This window comes from Bombina bombina, chromosome 5 (genome assembly GCF_027579735.1).
Source record: "Bombina bombina isolate aBomBom1 chromosome 5, aBomBom1.pri, whole genome shotgun sequence".
NCBI lineage: Eukaryota > Metazoa > Chordata > Amphibia > Anura > Bombinatoridae > Bombina > Bombina bombina.
The window spans coordinates 206773721-206796353 of NC_069503.1; the positions used below are offsets into that span (position 1 = coordinate 206773721).

Below are 22633 nucleotides of genomic sequence, written 5' to 3' on the forward strand. Positions count from 1 at the left end.
CTCATGGACTCTTGTTAATATGAAAGAAATGAATTTATCAGGTAAGTTCTTACATAAATTATGTTTTCCAGTTGGTGTTTCCAGTATATAAACAATTTCATTCAGTAAAGAAGCGTATTAAATTAACTGTGCACATATCCAACGGTCATGTAGAAGAAATGCTAAAAGGAGGTAACATACAGTCGGCATGAAAGAGCCATGCATAATTTAGAAGAACAATGAAGCCTCAGAGGTCATAACTGCAACAGGCTCTGTGAGATAAACAAAGTGTGGCAGCAAGTTTTCACTTGACCAGAAGAGTCCAGACTAAAATCTTAGAACAGATATAGCTGAACCCGAACCATGACCTGAGCAACAAAATTTGGAGATGCACTAGGCTGCCCATACTCGTATATTGGGCTAGATTTATAAAATCTGAGGCGTACAGGGGTACAATTTTGCGCTTGCGTGCAATCCCGCCCCCTGCCTGCGCACAGCCAATCACGCGCAGGCAGGAGCTGTCAATCTCCTCGGTCTGACTAGACCGAGGAGATTGAATTTCGCCATATTATAGGTGGCAAAGAGGTTAGGGAAGCGGCGGTCTGGTGATAAATGACGGCGAGCAAGTTCTTGTGAGAACTTGCAGCCGTAGGGGCTTGATAAATCTAGCCCAAAGGGCAACACTGCACAACACTTTGATAGCTGTTTCTTGTGATCTATTCTATATAAACATGTTTCAATTCTTTAGATGTTTATATATCCTCACTTTTATTTATATATATATATATATATATATATATATATATATATATATATATATATATATATAGCTGTACCTTGCAGCTTAGCTCCTTCTCCTACAGATAATTGTTTAAGAACATTTTATATTTTGAAGGGGGATATGAGCTTATTTTGATAGGAACACAATGAAGATTCAAAATCTTGACAAACACTATTGTTATAATAAAATATTTTTAAAATGTGAATTTTACTTTTTAGTTGATATACATGCTCTGAGATGAGAATAGGCTTCAGTGTAGATTGCACTGTTCAGAGTAGGGCCCTTATTCTCTCATTAATTTGTTTTGTTTGTTCTGCTTAATGTATTTGTTTTCTTTTAAATCATGAATCCATATCATTGTGTACCCTACTTATGTGCCCAGTGCTACGGAAATTGGCAAGACTTTACATATAAATAATAATGTGACAATAAGATAACCATAAGTGGAAATACTGGTTGCATATGGGTCAGTTTTGTTTTGGAAAAGGGCAATTTGTTAGAGGATAAAATTGATTGATTTGGGGTTTCCTTCATATGCTATTTTAACATTTGTTTCCCTAATGGACTGTAAATTGAGCTGCCACCAAAACCTATGCATAAAGAGAGTGACAAGTGCTCTACCAGGAAGAACAACAGCTCAGTAGCTTTCTCTTGCAAGGTGTATCCAGTCCACGGATTCATCCTTGTGGGATATTCTCCTTCCCTACCCGAAGTGGCAAAGAGAGCACACAGCAGAGATGTCCATATAGCTCCCCCCCTAGCTCCACCCCCAGTCATTCTCTTTGCCGTGTTAACGCACTAGGTTCTCTCTCAGGGAGGGTAAAATGAATGTGGTGTTAGAATTGTAGTTTTATATCTTCAATCAAGAGTTTATTTTTAAATGGTACCGGTTTGTACTATTTACTCTCTAGCAGAAAAGTGATGAAGATTTCTGCTGAGAGGAAAATGATTTTAGCATGTTGTAACTAAAATCCACTGCTGTTCCCACACAGGACTGAGGAGTACCAGAAAACTTCAGTTGGGGGTAACAGTTTGCAGGCTTGACTGCAATGAGGTATGTTTAGTCATTTATTTCTAGACAAGACTGAGATAATGCTAGAAGACTGACAAGATCCCCATGTGGGGAGGGTAAGCTATGTTCTGAGACTTAGTATAGAATTGAATGCTTACATGACAGGGCTAAATAGGTTGGTTGACACTAATGCAGGGCAATCGATTATTTATTAAAAAAAACTCATTGGAGACACCTTTTTAGGCACTATGGAGTGTTTTACTGGGGTTATTATCCACATGGCATAAATGTAGTCACTTAGAAGTGATTTTTGTAGGCCTCACAACTCTGGAGTGGGAGAGGCCTAATTTCACGCCTCAGATGCGCACTTAGAATTGAGAGACTGTTTCATGCTGCTTCACATGGAGGGTCCAGCTGCTGATTGAGGGCCTAGAAGAAGCTTTATTTCCCCAAAACTGATCCCTAAGGGCAGGTAGGGCCACAGTTGTAAGCTGTGGCAAGGTGCTGTAGTTTGTTAACCGGTTGTTGGCTTTAGGCTGCTCCGGTTTGGGCATTAAGGGGTTAATCGTTCTGAAACTTGCTGTGCAATCATATTAAAGCCTTAGGTACATACTGTGAAAATTTCAAAAGGATTGGTGCATTTTTCACTGTTTTGTAAAATTGTGTGCTCTTGTTGGCTTTAGGCTGCTCCGGTTTGGGCATTAAGGGGTTAATCGTTCTGAAGGCTGGAACGGGTAAACAGGCCAAAAAGCCTGCAGCTGCTACCAAGACAGCATGACGGGGTAGCCCCCGATCCGGAACCAGATCTAGTAGGGGGCAGAGTTTCTCTCTTCGCTCATGCCTGTGCAAGAGATGTTCTCGATCTCTGGGCTTTAGTGATTGTTACCCAGGGATATCTTCTAGAATTCAAGGACTCCCCTCCAAGGGGAAGGTTCCATATTTCTCGTCTGTCTACAGACACGACAAAGAAAGAGGCGTTCTTACGCTGTGTAGATGACCTACATACAATGGGAGTGTTCCACCGAGTTCCAATTGCGGAACAAGGGCTGGGGTTTTACTCAAACCTGTTTGTGGTTCCCAAAAAAGAAGGAACTTTCAGACCAATCCTGGATCTCAAATTTCTAAACAAATTCCTCAGAGTCTCATCAATCAAGATGGAGACCATTCGGACAATCTTACCTATGATCCAGGAAGGTCAATATATGACTACCGATGATCTAAAGGATGCGTACCTGCATATCCCAATACACAAAGATCATCATCAGTTCCTCCAGTTCGCTTTTCTAGACAAGCATTATCAGTTCGTGGCTCTTCCATTCGGTTTAGCCACTGCTCCCAGAATTTTCACAAAGGTGTACGGTCCCTTCTGGCGGTTCTAAGACCGCGGGGCATAGCAGTGGCGCCTTATTTGGACGACATCTTAATTCAGGCGCCATCTTTTCACAGAGCCAAGGCTCACACTGAGATTGTATTGGCCTTTCTAAGGTCTCACGGGTGGAAGGTGAACATCAAAAAGAGTTCCCTGTCCCCACTCACAAGGGTTCCCTTCCTAGGAACACCAATAGATTCGGTAGAAATGAAAATATTTCTGACGGAGGCCAGAATCTTGAAACTTTTAACTACTTGCCGAGTTCTTCATTCCATTCCTCGGCCATCTGTAGCTCAAACTGAGGGTGATATTCAACGCGCTTCAGGCATGGCCTCACCTAGCTGCGGCCAAATTCATAAGATTTCAGTCGGACAACATTACGACTGTAGCTAACATCAATCATCAGGGGGGAACAAAGAGTTCTGTAGCGATGAGGGAAGTAACCAAAATAATCAGGTGGGCAGAGGCCCACACCTGCCATCTCTCAGCAATTCACATCCCAGGTGTAGACAACTGGGAGGCGGATTTTCTAAGTTGTCAGACTTTTCACCCGGGGGAGTGGGAACTCCACCCGGAGGTATTTGCCCAGCTGACTCAGCTATGGGGCATTCCAGAGTTGGACCTGATGGCGTCCTGTCAGAACACCAAGCTTCCTCTCTATGGATCCAGGTCCCGGGACCCCAAGGCGGCATTGATAGATGCTCTAGTAGCGCCTTGGTCCTTCAATCTGGCTTATGTTTTCCCACCGTTTCCTCTTCTCCCTAGTCTGATCGCCAGAATCAAGCAGGAGAAGGCGTCAGTGATTTTGATAGCGCCTGCGTGGCCACGCAGGACCTGGTATGCAGACCTAGTGGACATGTCATCTGTCCCACCATGGACACTGCCAATGAGGCAGGATCTTCTAATACAGGGTCCGTTCAAGCATCCAAATCTAGTTTCACTACTGACTGCTTGGAGATTGAACGCTTAATTCTTTCAAAGCTTGGTTTTTTCTGAGTCAGTTTTAGATACTCTGATCCAGGCTAGAAAGCCTGTCATCAGGAAAGTCTACCATAAGATATGGTGGAAATATCTTTGTTGGTGTGAATCCAAGGGTCACTCATGGAGTAAGATTAGGATTCCCAGGATATTGTCTTTTCTCCAAGACGGTTTGGAGAAAGGATTGTCGGCTAGTTCTTTAAAGGGACAGATATCTGCTCTGTCTATCCTTTTGCACAAGCGTCTGGCAGAGATACCGGACGTTCAAGCGTTTGCACAGGCTTTAGTCAGAATCAAGCCTGTCTATAAACCTGTGGCTCCGCCATGGATTCTTAATCTAGTTCTTTCAGTTCTTCAAGGGGTTCCGTTTTAACCTTTACATTCCATAGATATTAAGTTGTTATCTTTGAAAGTTTTGTTTTTGGTAGCTATCTCTTCTGCTCGAAGAGTCTCAGAATTATCTGCCTTACAGTGTGATTCACCTTATCTGGTGTTCCACGCAGATAAGGTAGTTTTGCGTACCAAACCTGGTTTTCTTCCTAAAGTTGTTTCTAACAAGAATATTAACCAGGAAATAGTTGTTCCTTCTCTGTGTCCTAACCCATCTTCGAAGAAGGACCGTCTTTTGCATAATCTTGATGTAGTTCGTGCTTTAAAGTTCTATTTACAAGCAACTAAGGATTTCAGACAAACATCTTCTTTGTTTGTTATCTATTCTGGTAAGAGGAGAGGTCAGAAAGTGACTGCTACCTCTCTTTCCTTTTGGCTGAAAAGCATCATCCGTTTGGCTTATGAGACTGCTGGCCAGCAGCTTCCTGAAAGAATTACTGCTCATTCTACCAGAGCAGTGGCTTCCACATGGGTTTTCAAAAATGAGGCTTCTGTGAAACAGATTTGTAAGGCAGCGACTTGGTCTTCACTACATACTTTTGCCAAATTTTATAAATTCGATACTTTTGCTTCTTCGGAGGCTATTTTTGGGAGAAAGGTTTTGCAAGCAGTGGTGCCTTCCGTTTAGGTACCAGTCTTGTTCCCTCCCTTCATCCGTGTCCTAAAGCTTAGGTATTGGTATCACACAAGTAAGGATGAATCCGTGGACTGGATACAACTTGCAAGAGAAAACAGAATTTATGCTTACCTGATAAATTACTTTCTCTTGCGATGTATCCAGTCCACGGCCCGCCCTGGCAATTAAGTCAGGTAAAAAAAAAAAAAATTGTTTAAACTACAGTCACCACTGCACCCTATGGTTTCTCCTTTGGCTTCTTAACCTTTGGTCGAATGACTGGGGGGTTGAGCTAGGGGGGGGGGGGGCTATATGGACAGCTCTGCTGTGTGCTCTCTTTGCCACTTCCTGTAGGGAAGGAGAATATCCCACAAGTAAGGATGAATCCGTGGACTGGATACACCGCAAGAGAAAGTACTTTATCAGGTAAGCATAAATTCTGTTTTTTCTATGGCGAGTTACCACATAGGAGCAGCCCCTTTTATTTTAGCCCAATTATGCTTCTCACAGAGGTAAACTTTCTTGACGTATATCAGTCTGATCCCGCCTAGCAAGGTCAGTCCAGCCCCGAAATACCAGACAATTCTCCTCTGAACAAGGAACATCAGAACCCCTGATGATCGATTCAGCCTTCTGTGGGCCTCGTCCGATAGGTGCAGACATATTCCTCTAAGCACACTAGACAAGGAGTCCACTTCTGACTTACCCTATTAATGATGATGCCCACACTAGGCTGAAACGTAAGTGGGATTTTGCCGTTTCTCTCATTCAGAGAGGGATTGCCTGGTATTTCGGTACTGGATTGCACTGCTTAGCCAGGATCAGACTGATATACTACAGGACAGTTCTATGTGAAAGGCACATGTTGAGCAAAAAGAGGCTGCTCCCAGGGTGGTAGCTGCTCAACCCTCCTTTTCATTTGTGCCACTAAGTCATGCCTGCTGTCTTTTATAGCCTGAATAGATAATGTTTTTAAGTTGTGTTTGAGGTTTTTCTGTTAATAGTGGATGGATTTTTATATTGACTAGTTTCTGTATACCAAACATGTAATGTTTTCTGGTGAAGGGTGTTTTAAGAGTTCTGTACTGCATTATTTCAGTTCTGTTTGCCTTCTCTTTTTATGTATGTATAATCAATACACTTGTATAATCCTAGTGCTCCATGTACGAAGCAGCATAAGCTGCTCAGGAGCCATTGCAGGGCAGATTCGCACAGGTTTGCTTCTTGCTCGCTCTGTGATTGATAGCCCCTTCAGTTGTGCAACTGAAGGGGTGGGCATTACACACTGCAATGAGTGTGTAATGATACATACGGGCCAGCGGACGAACAGATCCGCTGCCCGTATGTAGGGAAGGTGAGTGGGTGGCCAAACAGCTTCACAAGTTGAGAAGCTGTCCGGCCACCTCTTAGTACATGGGGCCCCTAGTGCTGCAAGTCTTTAGTGGTCTGGTTATATAAGCATAATCAAGAAAATGGCAAGCCAGGTAGCTAGAACAAAAGGTGCTGCAACTCGCTTTGACCATAGTTCTTCATGCAGAGCAGGCAGCAAATGGTTAAACTTTTAGCAGTTTACAATAAACTGTCTGATATTCATGCCCATGCTAGAGCAAACATACATAGGCAGATTATTGACCCAAATGCAGGTCAAGTGGCAGCAGGGATTCATAAACAGAAGTCAGCAGAAATGATAATCACATATAGATCAGATCACAGGTAGACTATCTTAAAGGGATATGAAACCCAATTTTTTTTTTTCATGATTCAGATAGAGCATACAATTTTAAGCAACTTTTCTTCTACAAGATATGACGAGTCCACGGAATTCATCCTTGTGGGATTTATCCTCCTGCTAACAGGAAGTGGCAAAGAGCACCACAGCAGAGCTGTATATATAGCTCCTCCCTTTCCTCCACCTCCAGTCATTCTCTTTGCCTGTGTTAGTAATAGAAAGAGGTAAAGTGAGGTGTTAGTTTTAGATTCTTCAATCAAGAAGTTTTTTATTTTAAAATGGTACCGGTGAGTACTATTTTCCTCAGGGAGAAATGGATTAAGGAATGAAGACCTTTTTCTGCCCTGAGGTTGATGATCTTAGCAGACGTTACTAAGATCCATTCTGGTTCCCACAGAGTTTCTGAAGGTAATGCAAGAGAAATCTTCAGTGTGGAGAACGGTGTCATGCTAAAAGCAGCATTGAGGTATGTTCAGTCTTTTATTTCTGAGGAGACTAGGTATATCAGAACTGGCTGACATTATTTCCTGTAAGGGAACGGGTAAGCAGTAGACCGGTATGATTATGGTGTTACTGAATTTAATATGTTATATACACATTGAATTACTATGCTTAAGTATTTCAATAGGGGCTTGACACTGAGCTACAAAGGCAGCATGAGATTGTCTGAAGGAGAGAGGCAGCTGTGACACTTTTTATAATTTTATTATATGGCATAAAACGTTAAGTTTGTGTGAAGGGGGCCACATGGCTGGTTAAAAAACGCTTCCCATGCGGTTATGGAGGCTGTGAGTGCGACGCCCACGGTGGGCGGGGCCTATTTTGCAAGCTTAGACGTGCAGTTTTCTCTTCACTAGAAGGCAGCAGGCATTAGCTCCGGTGGGGCCTAAAGTTGATTTTCAGCCACCGGATCATTGTCGAGTCAATCTTGTGTTCCCTGAGGGCAGGTAGGCGCCACAGCAGAGCTGTGGGGAGGTGCAGGGGCCGTTTTTGTTGTTAAAGTTTATTTTTCGATATAAAATGTCTCTTTGAAGGGTGATGTAACCTGTACTTAAGGGGTGCAATAATTTTTGGCAAAATTGAACTGTTTTTAATGATTTATTAGTAATAAAAATCGTTTTTTGAGCAGTACAGAAAAATTGTTGCGCTTTTATTTCTTAAAGGCTCAGTACTTTTTTTTTTTTTTAGTCCGTAAATAAGGTTTTTAACGACTATTGGGGCTATTGCTAGTCTGTTTAACATGTCTGAACTTGAGGAAACTCCTTGTTCTATGTGTTCAGAGGCCATTGTGGAACCCCCTCTTACTTTGTGTACCTCTTGTACTGAAAGAGCCTTACAATGTAAAAAGCATATTTTATGTAAAGAAAGTGTGCCTAAGGATGATTCTCAGTCTGAAGAGAATCAGGATATGCCACCTAATTCTCTCCAAGTGTCACAACCTCTAACGCCCACCCAAGCGACGCCGGGTTCCTCAACCGCGTCTAATTCTTTTACTCTGCAGGATATGGCTGCAGTATTGTCAACTACCCCTACTGAGGTATTATATAAACTACCAGTGTTACAGGGTAAACGCAGTAGGACAGGAATCATGAAAATATTTCTGCCGAGCTCTTCAGTCCAATCTTCGGCCATCAGTCTCTCAGTGTATGGAGGTAATTGGATTGATGGTGGCGGCAATGGACATCATTCCGTTTGCACGCTTTCATCTCAGACCACTGCAGCTGTGCATGCCCGGACAGTGGAATGGGGACTATTCAAATTTATCTCCTCCGTTAAATCTGGATCAAGAGACCAGAGACTCTCTTCTTTGGTGGTTGTCGCCAGATCATCTGTCCCAAAGGACGTGTTTCCGCAGATCCTCGTGGGTGATAGTGACAACGGACGCCAGCCTACTGGGCTGGGGTGCAGTCTGGAATTCCCTGAAGGCTCAGGGGGTATGTACTCATGTGGAGTCTCTCTACTTCCAATCAATATTCTGGAATTGAGAGCAATATTCAATGCGCTTCAGGCATGGCCTCAGTTGGCTTCGGCCAAATTCATCAGATTCCAATCGGACATCACAACTGTGGCTTACATCAATCATCAGGGGGGAACGAGGAGTTCCTTAGCGATGACAGAAGTATCCAAAATAATTTGATGGGCGGAGACCCACTTGTGTTATCTGTCAGCAATCTACATCCCAGGAGTGGACAACTGGGAAGCGGACTATTTAAGCCACCAGGCTTTTCATCCGGGGGAGTGGGAACTCCATCCGGAGGTATTTGCCTCACTGATTCTCCGATGGGGCAGACCGGAATTGGATCTGATGGCGTCTCGACAGAATGCCAAGCTAGATACGGATCCAGGTCGAGGGATCCTCAGGCCGAACTATGATGCCTTGGCAGTGCCTTGGTCGTTCAACCTAGCTTGTGTTTTCATCATTTCCTCTCCTTCCCCGGGTGATTGCTCGGATCAAACAGGAGAGATTCTAATCGCGCCTGCGTGGCCATGCAGGACTTGGTATGCAGATCTAGTGGACATGTCCTCTCTGCCTCCGTGGAAACTCCCAGTGAGACAGGACCTTCTCATTCAAGGTCCTTTCCAACATCTAAATCTAATTTCTGCAGCTGACTGCTTGGAGATTGAACGCTTGATTTTATCTAAACGGGGATTCTCTGATGCGGTCATTGATACTTTGATTCAGGCACGTAAGCCTGTCACTAGAAAGATCTATCATAAGATATGGCGTAAATATCTTTTTTGGTGTGAATCCAAGGGCTACTCATGGAGTAAGGTTAGGATTCCCAGGATTCTGTCTTTTCTCCAAGAAGGATTGGAGAAAGGGTTATCAGCGAGTTCCTTAAAGGGACAGATCTCTGCTTTGTCAATTTTACTACACAAACATTTGGTAGCTGTTCCAGACGTTCAATCTTTTTGTCAGGCTTTAACCAGAATAAAGCCTGTGTTTAGACCAATTGCTCCACCCTGGAGTTTGAATTTATTTCTTAATGTTCTTCAAGGGGTTCCGTTTGAACCTATGCATTCCATAGATATTAAGCTGTAATCTTGGAAAGTTTTTTTTTTTTTTTTTTGCTATTTCTTCTGCTCTTTGAGTTTCTGAGCTTTCAGCATTACAATGTGATTCACCTTATCTTATCTTCCATTCTGATAAGGTGGTTTTACCTACCAAAAATGGTTCCCTTCCTAAGGTTGTTTCGAATAAGACTATTAATCAGGAAATCGTTGTTCCTTCATTATGTCCTAATCCTTCTTCTAAGAAGGAGCGTAAGTTGCATAACCTAGACGTGGTCCGTGCCTTGAAGTTTTACTTGCAGGCGACTAAGGATTTCCGTCAATCATATTCATTATTCATTGTTTATTCTGGAAAGCGTAGGGGTCAGAAAGCTACGGCTACCTCTTTCTCTTTGGCTGAAGAGTATCACCCGTCTGGCATATGAGACTGCTGGACAGCAGCCTCCTGAAAGAATTACGGCTCATTCTACTAGGGCTGTGGGTTCCTCATGGGAATTTAAAAACAGATTTGCAAGGCTACGACTTGGTCGTCTCTTCACACTTTTTCCAAATTTTACAAATTTGATACTTTTGCTTCTTCTGATTCTGGTTTTGGGAGAAAGGTTCTTCAAGCAGTGGTGCCTTCCGTTTAGGTCTCTGTCTTGTCCCTCCCTTTCATCCGTGTCCTATTACTTTGGTATTGTATCCCACAAGTAAGGATGAAATCCTTGGACTCTTCATATCTTGTAGAAGAAAAGTAAATTTATGCTTACCTGATAAATTAATTTCTTCTACGATATGACGAGTCCACGGCCCACCCTGTCATTTTTAAGACAGATTTAGTTTATTTTTTTATCAACTTCAGTCACCTCTGCACCTTTAGCTTTTCCTTTCTCTTCCTAACTTCAGTCGAATGACTGGAGGTGGAGGGAAGGGAGGAGCTATATATACAGCTCTGCTGTGGTGCTCTTTGCCACTTCCTGTTAGCAGGAGGATAAATCGCACAAGTAAGGATGAAATCCGTGGACTCGTCATATCGTAGAAGAAATTAATTTATCAGGTAAGCATAAATTTACTTTTTAATTTACCCCTATTATAAATTTTTGTCTTGGTATCTTTATTTGAAATGCAGGAATGTAGGCTTAGGAGTCGGCCCAATTTTGGATCAGCACCTGGGTAGAGCTTGATGATTGGTGGCTAATGTATACTTTATAACATTTACTGAAAAATAAACTTCACTATTCAGATACTAATGCAAGATATATGGCGCACTAACTACAAGGGTTAATGCTTTTCATTTGTTACATTATTGTACTTTAGAATAAGCTTGGTTAAACCTGCTACATACTTCTGCACTAATGAAGAACTATCTTTTTTGTTTCTAAAGGATAGTTATAATGTGTGTTTTTTTCTTTCTTTTTTTTCTATATAGTAAACTCCATAAAATTCCACCCAACAGAGCAGATTGCATTGACAGGTAATTATATTTTGTTTCCTGCTTGTTTGTTTTAAGCTGCCCCATTAGCAAAATATTTGTATTTGTGTTTTTGTTATATTCACTAAAATATAACAGACAGATGGATGAATGGTTAGATATGCATGGCTGGGAATCTCTGCTAGTTCTGGACTAATTTTTTTTTTTTTTTTTTAAAGTAAAAAATGTGGCTTTCTTTCTAATGACACGGTGAGTTTACGGATCATCAGTAATTACTGTTGGGAATATCACTCCTGGCCAGCAGGAGGAGGCAAAGAGCACCACAGCAAAGCTGATAATTATCACCTCCCTACCCACAATCCCCCAGTCATTCTCTTCGCCTGTAGTGCAAGGAGGAGGTGAAGTTTTAGTTGTCTGATAAGAAGTCTTCTTCAATCAAGATTTTATTATTTTTAAAGCAAGAGTAGGTTTACTCTGATCTTTTCTGGGGGTCTAGCCTTAGTCCACGTCAGTCTCTTCAGTAGGGCAGTGGTGGCTTTTGAGAACTTGGGAACTTGTGTGGTACAATCCTCACTGCGTTTTCTCACGATTCTTCTGCCCTAATCAGAAAGCCTGAGTAGGATTACTCAGATTCTTTCTTCACAGAGGTGCTGCACCCTCTCAAACCAGGTGAGCTGTCCTGCTGCCGGACAGCATTTCTTCAGGTAAGTGCCATTTATTTTTTTCTTTTCAAGGAGAATCTGGCACTTTTAGCAGCTTAAGGGCTGTTTTAACCTAATGGGACGATTTTTTATTAAGACATTCATGTGAGGGGTTAATTTGGCAGTGTTGCGGGCACTGTATGGAGCAAGGTTATTATTGGTTGCTCAGTTCCGTTTTAAATACGGATTCTACTCTTCTTTTTTTTTTCTCATTATTTATTTGGCATGTCTTGCTTTACTTGCACAAGCCGTTACAGGCAGTTAGGAGACTTTTACCCGCCAGGACCACTCGGTACATAAAGGGGAGGGTCCTTGTACAGGGCGACTCTCTCTTCTTTGGCGTGCTTTCAGGTGACTGTTTGGAGACCGACTGCGGAGTTGTGACACAGTTGTCGGCTGCTCGGGTGTCTCTCTTCATTGTGCTGCCGTTCGCTGGTCCGGATCAGTTCATCTGTGAAGGGAAGTTACTTCTAAAGGCTGCAGGACAGGTAGGCACCTCAGTTAAGCGCAGGACCTGTTTTGCAGACCTTGTGGAAATGTCATCTCTTCTACCTTGGAAGCTTCCTCTGAGGAAGGACCTTCTACTTCAGGGTCCCTTCCTTCATCAAAATCTCTTTTCTCTGAAGCTGACTGCTTGGAGATTGAATGCTTGATTTTATCTAAGCGCAGGTTTTCAGAGTTGGTCTTTGAGACCTTGATCCAGGCTTGTAAGCCTGTGACTAGAAAGATTTACCATAAAATATGGCGTAAATATCTGTACTGGTGTGAATCCAAGAGTTTCTCGTGGAGTAGAGTCAGGATTCCTAGGATTTTGTCTTTTCTCCAGGAAGGTCTGGAGAAGGGTTTGTCAGCGAGTACGTTGAAGGGTCAAATATCTGCCTTTTATTTTGTTACATAAGCGTCTGGCGGATGTGCCAGATGTACAGTCTTTTTGTCAGGCCTTTGCCAGAACCGGTTACTCCCTGGAGTCCTAACCCTGTTCTTAAAGTTCTTCAGCAGGCTCCGTTTGAGTCTATGCATTCCTTAGATATTAAGATCTTAGAAAGATTTTTTTCTTGTTGCTATTTCTTCTTCTTAAAGAGTTAATTAACTCTGTGTTGCAGTGTGACTCCCCTTATCTTTCATTCTGATAAGGTGGTTATACACACTAAGTTAGCTTTCCTTCCTAAAGTGGTTTCGGATAGGAATACTAATCAGGAAATTGTTGTTCCTTCTTTGTGTCCTAATCCTTCTTCTCATAAGGAGCGTTTGTTGCACAACCTTGATTTGGTGCATGCATTAAAATTCTATTTGCAGGCGACTAAAGATTTTCGCCAGTCCTCTGTCTTGTTTGTCTATTTCTCTGGGAAACGCAAAGGTCAGAAAGCTATGGCTAGTTTTCCTTCTCTCTGGCTGAAGAGTATTATTCGCGTGGCCTATGAATCTGATGGACAGCTGTTTCTTCCTCCTGGGCCTTCAAAAATAAAGCTTCTGTGGAACAGATTTGCAAGGCTGCAACTTGGTCCTATCTACATACTTTTTCAAAATTTTATAAATTTGATACTTTTGCCTCGGCTAAGGCTTCTTTTGGGAGAAAGATTCATCAAGCAGTGGTGCCTTCTGTTTAGGTTACCTGTCTTGTCCCTCCCTTATATCTGTGTCCTCTAGCTTGGGTATTGATTCCCAACAGTAATTACTGATGATCCGTGGACTCACTGTGTCATTAGAAAGAAAACAAAATGTATGCTTACCTGATAAATGTATTTATTTCTTGACACGGTGAGTCCATGGCCCTCCCAGCTTTTGTTATATAATCCTCAGGCACCTCTGCACCTTGTGTTACTTCCTCTCTCCTTTCCTTTGGTCTAATGACTGGGGGATTGTGGGTAGGGAGATGATGCTTATCAGCTTTGCTGTGGTGCTCTTTGCCTCCTCCTGCTGGCCAGGAGTAATATTCCCAACAGTAATTACTGATGATCCGTGGATTCAACGTGTCAAGAAAGAAATTAATTTATCAAGTATGCATACATTTAGTTTTTTTATAGATTTAATATTGAGGGGAGTAGTTACTTATTTTCTCCTGACTAGTAAATTATGATGATGTTTTCTAGATTTCTATCTCCCCAATCTTTCTCCCCACGCTCACTCTCTCACTCGCTCTCTCTCTCACTCGCGCTCTCTCTCTCGCTCGCGCTCTCTCTCTCGCTCGCGCTCTCTCTCTCGCTCGCGCTCTCTCTCTCGCTCGCGCTCTCTCGCTCGCGCTCTCTCTCTCGCTCGCGCTCTCTCTCTCGCGCTCTCTCGCGCTCGCGCTCTCTCGCGCTCGCGCTCTCTCGCGCTCGCGCTCTCTCGCGCTCGCGCTCTCTCTCGCTCGCGATCTCTCTCGCTCGCGATCTCTCTCGCTCGCGCTCTCTCTCGCTCGCGCTCTCTCTCGCTCGCGCTCTCTCTCGCTCGCGCTCTCTCGCTCGCGCTCTCGCTCGCGCTCTCTCTCGCTCGCGATCTCTCTCGCTCGCGCTCTCTCGCTCGCGCTCTCTCTCTCGCTCTCTCTCTCGCTCGCGCTCTCTCTCTCGCGCTCTCTCTCTCGCGCTCTCTCTCTCGCTCGCGCTCTCTCTCTCGCTCGCGCTCTCTCTCTCGCTCGCGCTCTCTCTCTCGCTCGCGCTCTCTCTCTCGCTCTCGCTCTCTCGCTCTCGCTCTCTCTCTCGCTCTCTCTCTCGCTCTCTCTCTCGCGCTTTCTCTCTCGCGCTCTCTCTCTCTCGCTCTCTCTCTCGCTCGCGCTCTCTCTCTCGCTCGCGCTCTCTCTCTCGCTCGCGCTCTCTCTCTCGCGCTCTCTCTCTCGCGCTCTCTCTCTCGCGCTCTCTCTCTCGCGCTCTCTCTCTCGCGCTCTCTCTCTCGCTCGCGCTCTCTCTCTCGCTCGCGCTCTCTCTCGCTCGCGCTCTCTCTCTCGCTCGCGCTCTCTCTCTCGCGCTCTCTCTCTCTCTCGCGCTCTCTCTCTCGCTCGCTCTCTCTCGCTCGCGCTCTCTCTCTCGCTCGCGATCTCTCTCTCGCTCGCGATCTCTCTCTCGCTCGCGATCTCTCTCTCTCGCGCTTTCTCTCTCACTCGCGCTTTCTCTCTCACTATTTCTCTTTATAAAACTGCATTCACATAAATGTAAAATGATTTCACTTGGCATTATGTTTTATTTATCTAGCATCTGGAGATCAGACCGCTCACATCTGGCGATATATGGTACAATTACCCACCCCTCAGCCGGCAGCAGACACCAGTGTAAGCTGTGCTCTTATGCTAAGAATTAGAAAGTGCTAAGAGCCATATGTGATGTGTTATGGTTCATACAGTGGGGCTTGCTAAACTATTTGTTTGCATATATTATAACAGTTATTTAGAAGGTGAAAAACATAAATTAGGCTCAGTTTAACATATAATTGAATTGACATAGCATCTGCTAAAGATATACATAAATATCCAGAATGTTATTTGGATAATTTTTCTTCACTTCATTCAGCAATCAGTGGACTGTGCAGATGTTTTTTGCTATTACTATACTCCGCATTTTTCTTTTTTAAGAACCTCACCTTAGCTAAGTATTTTAATGCATGATGCAGTAATGTTTTATGTGAATATATACAGTCCATTAAACAAATTAGAAATATTTTTGTTCTGCAGCATCTCTCCTTTTACCACTGCAATGTAATGGTCAGGAATAGAGGAGCAAATTGTAGAAGCCTGCTTGCAATCATAGTTCATACACTGCTGTGCTGTTGGACTCACTCAAGTTGTGCTCATTTGTTAGCTCAGACAATGCTTGAACGTTTCCTTGAAGCTTTAGGTCTCCTGCCATCACCCCTTTAGTACTTCTTCTTTTCCTACTGGGCAAATACATGCTTCGTTAGAAGACGTTAGCTTTGGGAAGAATTACGTGTTATTTTTTCTGCATTGAACCTTAATGAGCAAAATGTCCAGGTGCTTCAGCAACCCTTATAGAAGAGTTCAAGTGTGAAACATCGTTCAGGAGTATTCAGCCTGTTACGTGAAGATAAATAATAAGGCTACTTGTCTCCCACCCTGACATCTGACTGAAGACTTTTCTGTTGATGGTTGAAGTGCTTAATGTCTAATAACTAAGGTGGTCGATAGATAATGGCATTAAGCATTTATGGCCACATTTGTTTATCCGCCGTCTGGGAAATTACATCTATATGGAATATTCTTCCATATTCACTCTGAACTGGCATGCAATTTTTTTGGTTATAAGAATATATATATATATATATATATATATATATATATATATATAATCAAAAAATATTATCAAAAAGTATTTCTTTCATAAGGGGTTGAGAGTTTACAAGCCATTACACCTGGGATTCTAGCCACTAGCAGCAGGCAAAGATTCCCAAATCTCTGAAAGCTTAATCCCTTCCACACCTCTGGTATTCTAGTCTGTTTTTTGCCTCACAGGAGGAAGGTGAAGAATTGAGGTGTTCCATATTCTTCATTGAGAGGGTTCCTCAGACCGTTTTGAGGCCCATTTTCCCCTGCTACTGAGAGACAGAGAGGAGATTGGAGAATTGGACAGTGACACAAGTACTCCCAGTGGAGTTAATCACAAGGCTGCCACAGGTGTTGTGGGGACCATTTTAATATACTCCACACATAGACCCTCTGCTGTGACATACTCACTGCTGGATGGGCTCTCTACCGGAAACAGTATTTTCTGTAGCTAGTATGCATGGTAGAGTTGGTGCATCTGAGGTAAGTCCAGCCATTTCTTGCACTCATATAGTCCACATGTTGCTGTTAGTAGGTACACCAATTTTGAGTTACATAATAGCCAGGGGACATACACATGTAACAGACTTTATTACTTTTATTAAATACTTTATTATGTGTCATTACTATTCAGCTAATTTACTTGGAAGTTACATCTCAATGCAACCTTAAAACCTCTGTTATATACATAGTAAACGGGATTTAACGATTTGGCAATGTGAGGGAAGTCGGCTAGATTTTTATGCAGTTTATCATCATCATTATTATTAATTACTTTTATTACACAAGTAGGTTTTCCCTTTAATACTTATTGCTCAAGGTTGTCTGCCTCTTTGACTCAGACTTTATTTTACAGGGTTCCAGTTACATTATTTCTAAACTTTTTATTTACTGTATTTACAGTAAAATAAAAAACAGTGGGTGTTGTCTTCATTTATTTTTGTATTTTTTCATGGATCATACTAAAATTTGTCCCCACTACCTTACATTATTCTTAAAGGGACACTGAACCCAAATTTTTTCTTTCTCTTGTTAAGTGTATCCAGTCCACGGATCATCCATTACTTGTGGGATATTCTCCTTCCCAACAGGAAGTTGCAAGAGGATCACCCACAGCAGAGCTGCTATATAGCTCCTCCCCTCACTGCCATATCCAGTCATTCTCTTGCAACTCTCAACAAAGATGGACGTAATAAGAGGAGAGTGGTGTATTATAGTTAGTTTTTTAACTTCAATCAAAAGTTTGTTTAAATGGTACCGGAGTGTACTGTTTCATCTCAGGCAGCATTAGAATAAGAATCTGCCTGTGATTTCTATGATCTTAGCAGAAGTAACTAAGATCCACTGCCGTTCTCACATATTCTGAGGAGTGAGGTAACTTCAGAGGGGGAATGGCGTGCAGGTTTTCCTGCAATAAGGTATGTGCAGTTAATATATTTCTAAGGATGGAATTTACAAGAAAAATGCTGCTGATACCGGATTAATGTAAGTTAAGCCTTAAATGCAGTGATAGCGACTGGTATCAGGCTTATTAACAGAGATACATACTCTTATAAAAGTGTAATATAAAACGTTTGCTGGCATGTTAATCGTTTTTATATATGTTTGGTGACAAAACTTTTTGGGGCCTAGTTTTTTTCCACATGGCTGGCTTGATTTTTGCCTAGAAACAGTTTCCTGAAGCTTTCCACTGTTGCAATATGAGTGGGAAGGGCCTATTTTAGTGCTTTTCTGTGGAGCTAAAAATACTGACAGAGACATTCAGCTTCCCTCTGCATGATCCAGGACATCTCTGAAGGGCTCAAAAGGCTTCAAAGTCGTGTTTGAGGAGGGTAACAATCACAGTAGACTGTGGCAGTTGTTGTGACTGTGTTTAAAAAACGTTTTTGTCATTTATTATTCTGTTTTTGTTATTAAGGGGTTAATCATCCATTTGCAAGTGGGTGCAATGCTCTGCTGACTTGTTACATACACTGTAAAAATTTTGTTAGTGTAACTGCCTTTTTTCACTGTTATTTCAAATTTTGTCAAAATTTGTTTCTCTTAAAGGCACTGTAACATTTTTTTATATTGCTTGTTAACTTGCTTTAAAGTGTTTTCCAAGCTTGCTAGTCTCATTGCTAGTCTGTACAAACATGTCTGAAACAGAGGATACCTGTTCATTATGTTTAAAAGCCATGGTGGAGCCCCATAGGAGAATGTGTACTAAATGTATTGATTTCACCTTAAACAGTAAAGATCTGTCTTTATCTATAAAAGAATTGTCACCAGAGGGGTCTGTCGAGGGGGAAGTTATGCCGACTAACTCTCCCCATGTGTCGGACCCTTCGCCTCCCGCTCAAGGGACGCACGCTAATATGGCGCCAAGTACATCAGGGACGCCCATAGCGATTACTTTGCAGGACATGGCTGCAATCATGAATAATACCCTGTCAGAGGTATTATCCAGATTGCCTGAATTGAGAGGCAAGCGCGATAGCTCTGGGGTTAGACGAGATACAGAGCGTGTAGATGCTGTAAGGGCCATGTCTGATACTGCGTCACAATATGCAGAACCTGAGGACGGAGAGCTTCAGTCTGTGGGTGACGTCTCTGAATCGGGGAGACCTGATTCAGAGATTTATAATTTAAATTTAAGCTTGAGAACCTCAGTGTATTGCTTGGGGAGGTATTAGCTGCTCTGAATGACTGTGACACAATTGCAGTGCCAGAGAAATTGTGTAGGCTGGATAAATATTAAGCAGTGCCGGTGAGTACTGATGTTTTTCCAATACCTAAAAGGCTTACAGAAATTATTAGTAAGGAGTGGGATAGGCCCGGTGTGCCCTTTTCCCCACCTCCTATATTTAGAAAAATGTTTCCAATAGATGCCACTACACGGGACTTATGGCAGACTGTCCCTAAGGTGGAGGGAGCAGTTTCTACTTTAGCAAAGCGTACCACTATCTCGGTTGAGGACAGTTGTGCTTTTTCAGATCCAATGGATAAAAAATTGGAGGGTTACCTTAAGAAAATGTTTATTCAACAAGGTTTTATTTTACAGCCCCTTGCATGCATTGCGCCTGTCACTGCTGCGGCGGCATTCTGGTTTGAGGCCCTGGAAGAGGCCATCCATACAGCTCCATTGACTGAAATTGTTGACAAGCTTAGAACTCTTAAGCTAGGTAACTCATTTGTTTCTGATGCCATTGTTCATTTGACTAAACTAACGGCTAAGAATTCCGGATTCACCATCCAGGCACGTAGGGCGCTATGGCTCAAATCCTGGTCAGCTGATGTGACTTCAAAGTCTAAATTACTCAACATTCCTTTCAAGGGGCAGACCTTATTCGGGCCTGGTTTGAGAGAAATTATTGCTGACATTACTGGAGGTAAGGGTCATACCCTTCCTCAGGACAGGGCCAAATCAAAGGCCAAACAGTCTAATTTTCGTGCCTTTCGAAATTTCAAGGCAGGTGTAGCATCAACTTCCTCTGCTTCAAAACAAGAGGGAACTTTTGCTCAATCCAAGCAGGCCTGGAAACCTAACCAGTCCTGGAACAAGGGCAAGCAGGCCAGAAAGCCTGCTGCTGCCTCTAAGACAGCATGAAGGAGCGGCCCCCTGTCCGACAACGGATCTAGTAGGGGGCAGACTCTCTCTCTCTTCGCCCAGGCGTGGGCAAGAGATGTTCAGGATCCCTGGGCGTTGGAGATCATATCTCAGGGATATCTTCTGGACTTCAAAGCTTCTCCTCCACAAGGGAGATTTCACCTTTCAAGATTATCTGCAAACCAGATAAAGGAAGAGGCATTCCTAAGCTGCGTACAAGATGATCTTGTAATGGGAGTGATCCATCCAGTTCCGCGGACGGAGCAAGGACAGGGGTTTTATTCAAATCTGTTTGTGGTTCCCAAAATAGAGGGAACCTTCAGACCAATTTTGGATTTAAAGATCCTAAACAAATTCCTCAGAGTTCCGTCATTCAAGATGGAAACTATTCGAACCATTTTACCCATGATCCAAGAGGGTCAGTACATGACCACAGTGGACTTAAAGGATGCCTACCTTCACATTCCGATTCACAAGAATCTTCCTCAGTTCCTGAGGTTTGCCTTTCTAGACAGGCATTACCAATTTGTAGCTCTTCCATTCGGGTTGGCTACAGCCCCAAGAATTTTTACAAAGGTTCTGGGCTCACTTCTGGCGGTCCTAAGACTGCGAGGCATAGCAGTGGCTCCTTACCTGGACGATATCCTGATACAGGCGTCAAGCTTTCAAATTGCCTAATCTCATACAGAGATAGTTCTGGCATTCCTGAGGTCGCATTGGTGGAAAGTGAACGAAGAAAAGAGTTCTCTATCTCCTCTCACGAGGGTTTCCTTCCTAGGGACTCTAATAGATTCTGTAGAAATGAAAATTTACCTGACGGAGTCCAGGTTATCAAAACTTCTAAATGCTTGCCGTGTTCTTCACTCCATTCCGCGCCCCACGGTGGCTCAGTGCATGGAAGTAATCGGCTTAATGGTAGCGGCGATGGACATAGTGCCATTCGTGCACCTGCATCTCAGACCGCTGCAATTATGCATGCTCAGTCAGTGGAATGGGGATTACACAGATTTGTCCCCTCTACTAAATCTGGATCAGGAAACCAGAGATTCTCTTCTCTGGTGGTTATCTCGGGCCCATCTGTCCAAGGGTATGACCTTTCGCAGACCAGATTGGACAATTGTAACAACAGATGCCAGCCTTCTAGGTTGAGGTGCAGTCTGGAACTCCCTGAAGGCTCAGGGTTCATGGACTCAGGAGGAGAAACTCCTCCCAATAAATATTCTGGAGTTAAGAGCAATATTCAATGCTCTTCTGGCTTGGCCTCAGCTAGCAACACTGAGGTTCATCAGATTTCAGTCGGACAACATCACGACTGTGGCTTACATCAACCATCAAGGGGGAACCAGGAGTTCCCTAGCGATGTCAGAAGTTTCCAAGATAATTCGCTGGGCAGAGACTCACTCTTGCCACCTGTAAGCGATCCATATCCTACGTGTAGAGAACTGGGAGGTGGATTTTCTAAGTCATCAGACTTTTCATCCGGGGGAATGGGAACTCCATCCGGAGGTGTTTGCTCAATTGGTTCTCCGTTGGGGCAAACCAGAATTGGATCTCATGGCGTCTTGCCAGAACGCCAAGCTTCCTTGTTACGGATCCAGGTCCAGGGACCCAGAAGCGGCACTGATAGATGCTCTAGCAGCGCCTTGGTTCTTCAACCTGGCTTATGTGTTTCCACCGTTTCCTCTGCTCCCTCGTCTGATTGCCAAAATTAAACAGGAAAGAGCATCGGTGATATTGATAGCTCCTGTGTGGCCACACAGGACCTGATATGCAGACCTAGTGGACATGTCATCCTTTCCACCATGGACTCTGCCTCTGAGACAAGACCTTCTAATACAAGGTCCTTTCAATCATCCAAATCTACTTTCTCTGAGACTGACTGCATGGAGATTGAACGCTTGATCCTATCAAAGCGTGGCTTCTCCGAGTCAGTAATTGATACCTTAATACTGGCACGAAAGCCTTTCACCAGGAAAATTTACCACAAGATATGGCGTAAATATCTTCATTGGTGTGAATCCAAGAATTACTCATGGAGTAGGGTTAGGATTCCTAGGATATTGTCCTTCCTCCAAGAGGGTTTGGACAAAGGATTATCAGCTAGTTCTTTAAAGGGACAGATTTCTGCTATGTCTATTCTTTTACACAAGCATCTGGCAGAAATTCCAGATGTTCAGGCATTTTGTCAGGCTTTAGTTAGAATTAAGCCTGTGTTTAAACCTGTGTCTCCTCCATGGAGTTAAACTTGGTTCTTAAAGTTCTTCAAGGGGTTCCGTTTGAACCCCTTCATTCTATTGATATCAAACTTCTTTCATGGAATGTTCTTTTTCTGATGGCTATTTCCTTGGCTCGAAGAGTCTCTGAGTTATCTGCCTTACATTGTGATTCTCCTTATCTGATCTTTCATTCAGATAAAGTTGTTCTGCGTACAAAACCTGGGTTTTTACCTAATGTGGTTTCTAACAAGAATATCAATCAAGAGATTGTTGTTCCATCATTATGTCCTAATCCTTCTTCAAAGAAGGAACGTCTTTTGCATAATCTAGACGTAGTCCGTGCCTTGAAGTTTTACTTACAGGCTACTTAAGATTTTCGCCAAACCTCTAACCTGTTTGTTGTTTACTCTGGACAGAGGAGAGGTCAGAAGGCCTCGGCAACCTCTCTTTCTATTTGGCTTCGGAGTATAATCCGTTTAGCCTATGAGACTGCTGGACAGCAGCCTCCTGAAAGGATTACAGCTCATTCTACTAGAGCTGTGGCTTCCACCTGGGCCTTTAAAAATGAGGCCTGTGTTGAACAGATTTGCAAGGCTGCAAC

General features: G+C 43.2%; 1 protein-coding gene across 1 annotated transcript in view; it reads left to right on the forward strand.

Moving 5' to 3' along the window:
- Positions 1-22633, forward strand: part of WDR37 (WD repeat domain 37) — a gene marked incomplete in the record, with an annotated part of 556897 nt that overhangs the window by 255651 nt on the left and 278613 nt on the right. The window contains 2 exon segments of the mRNA XM_053713841.1: positions 11278-11322; positions 15146-15222. Of these exon segments, the coding sequence (XP_053569816.1) occupies positions 11278-11322; positions 15146-15222 (122 nt within the window).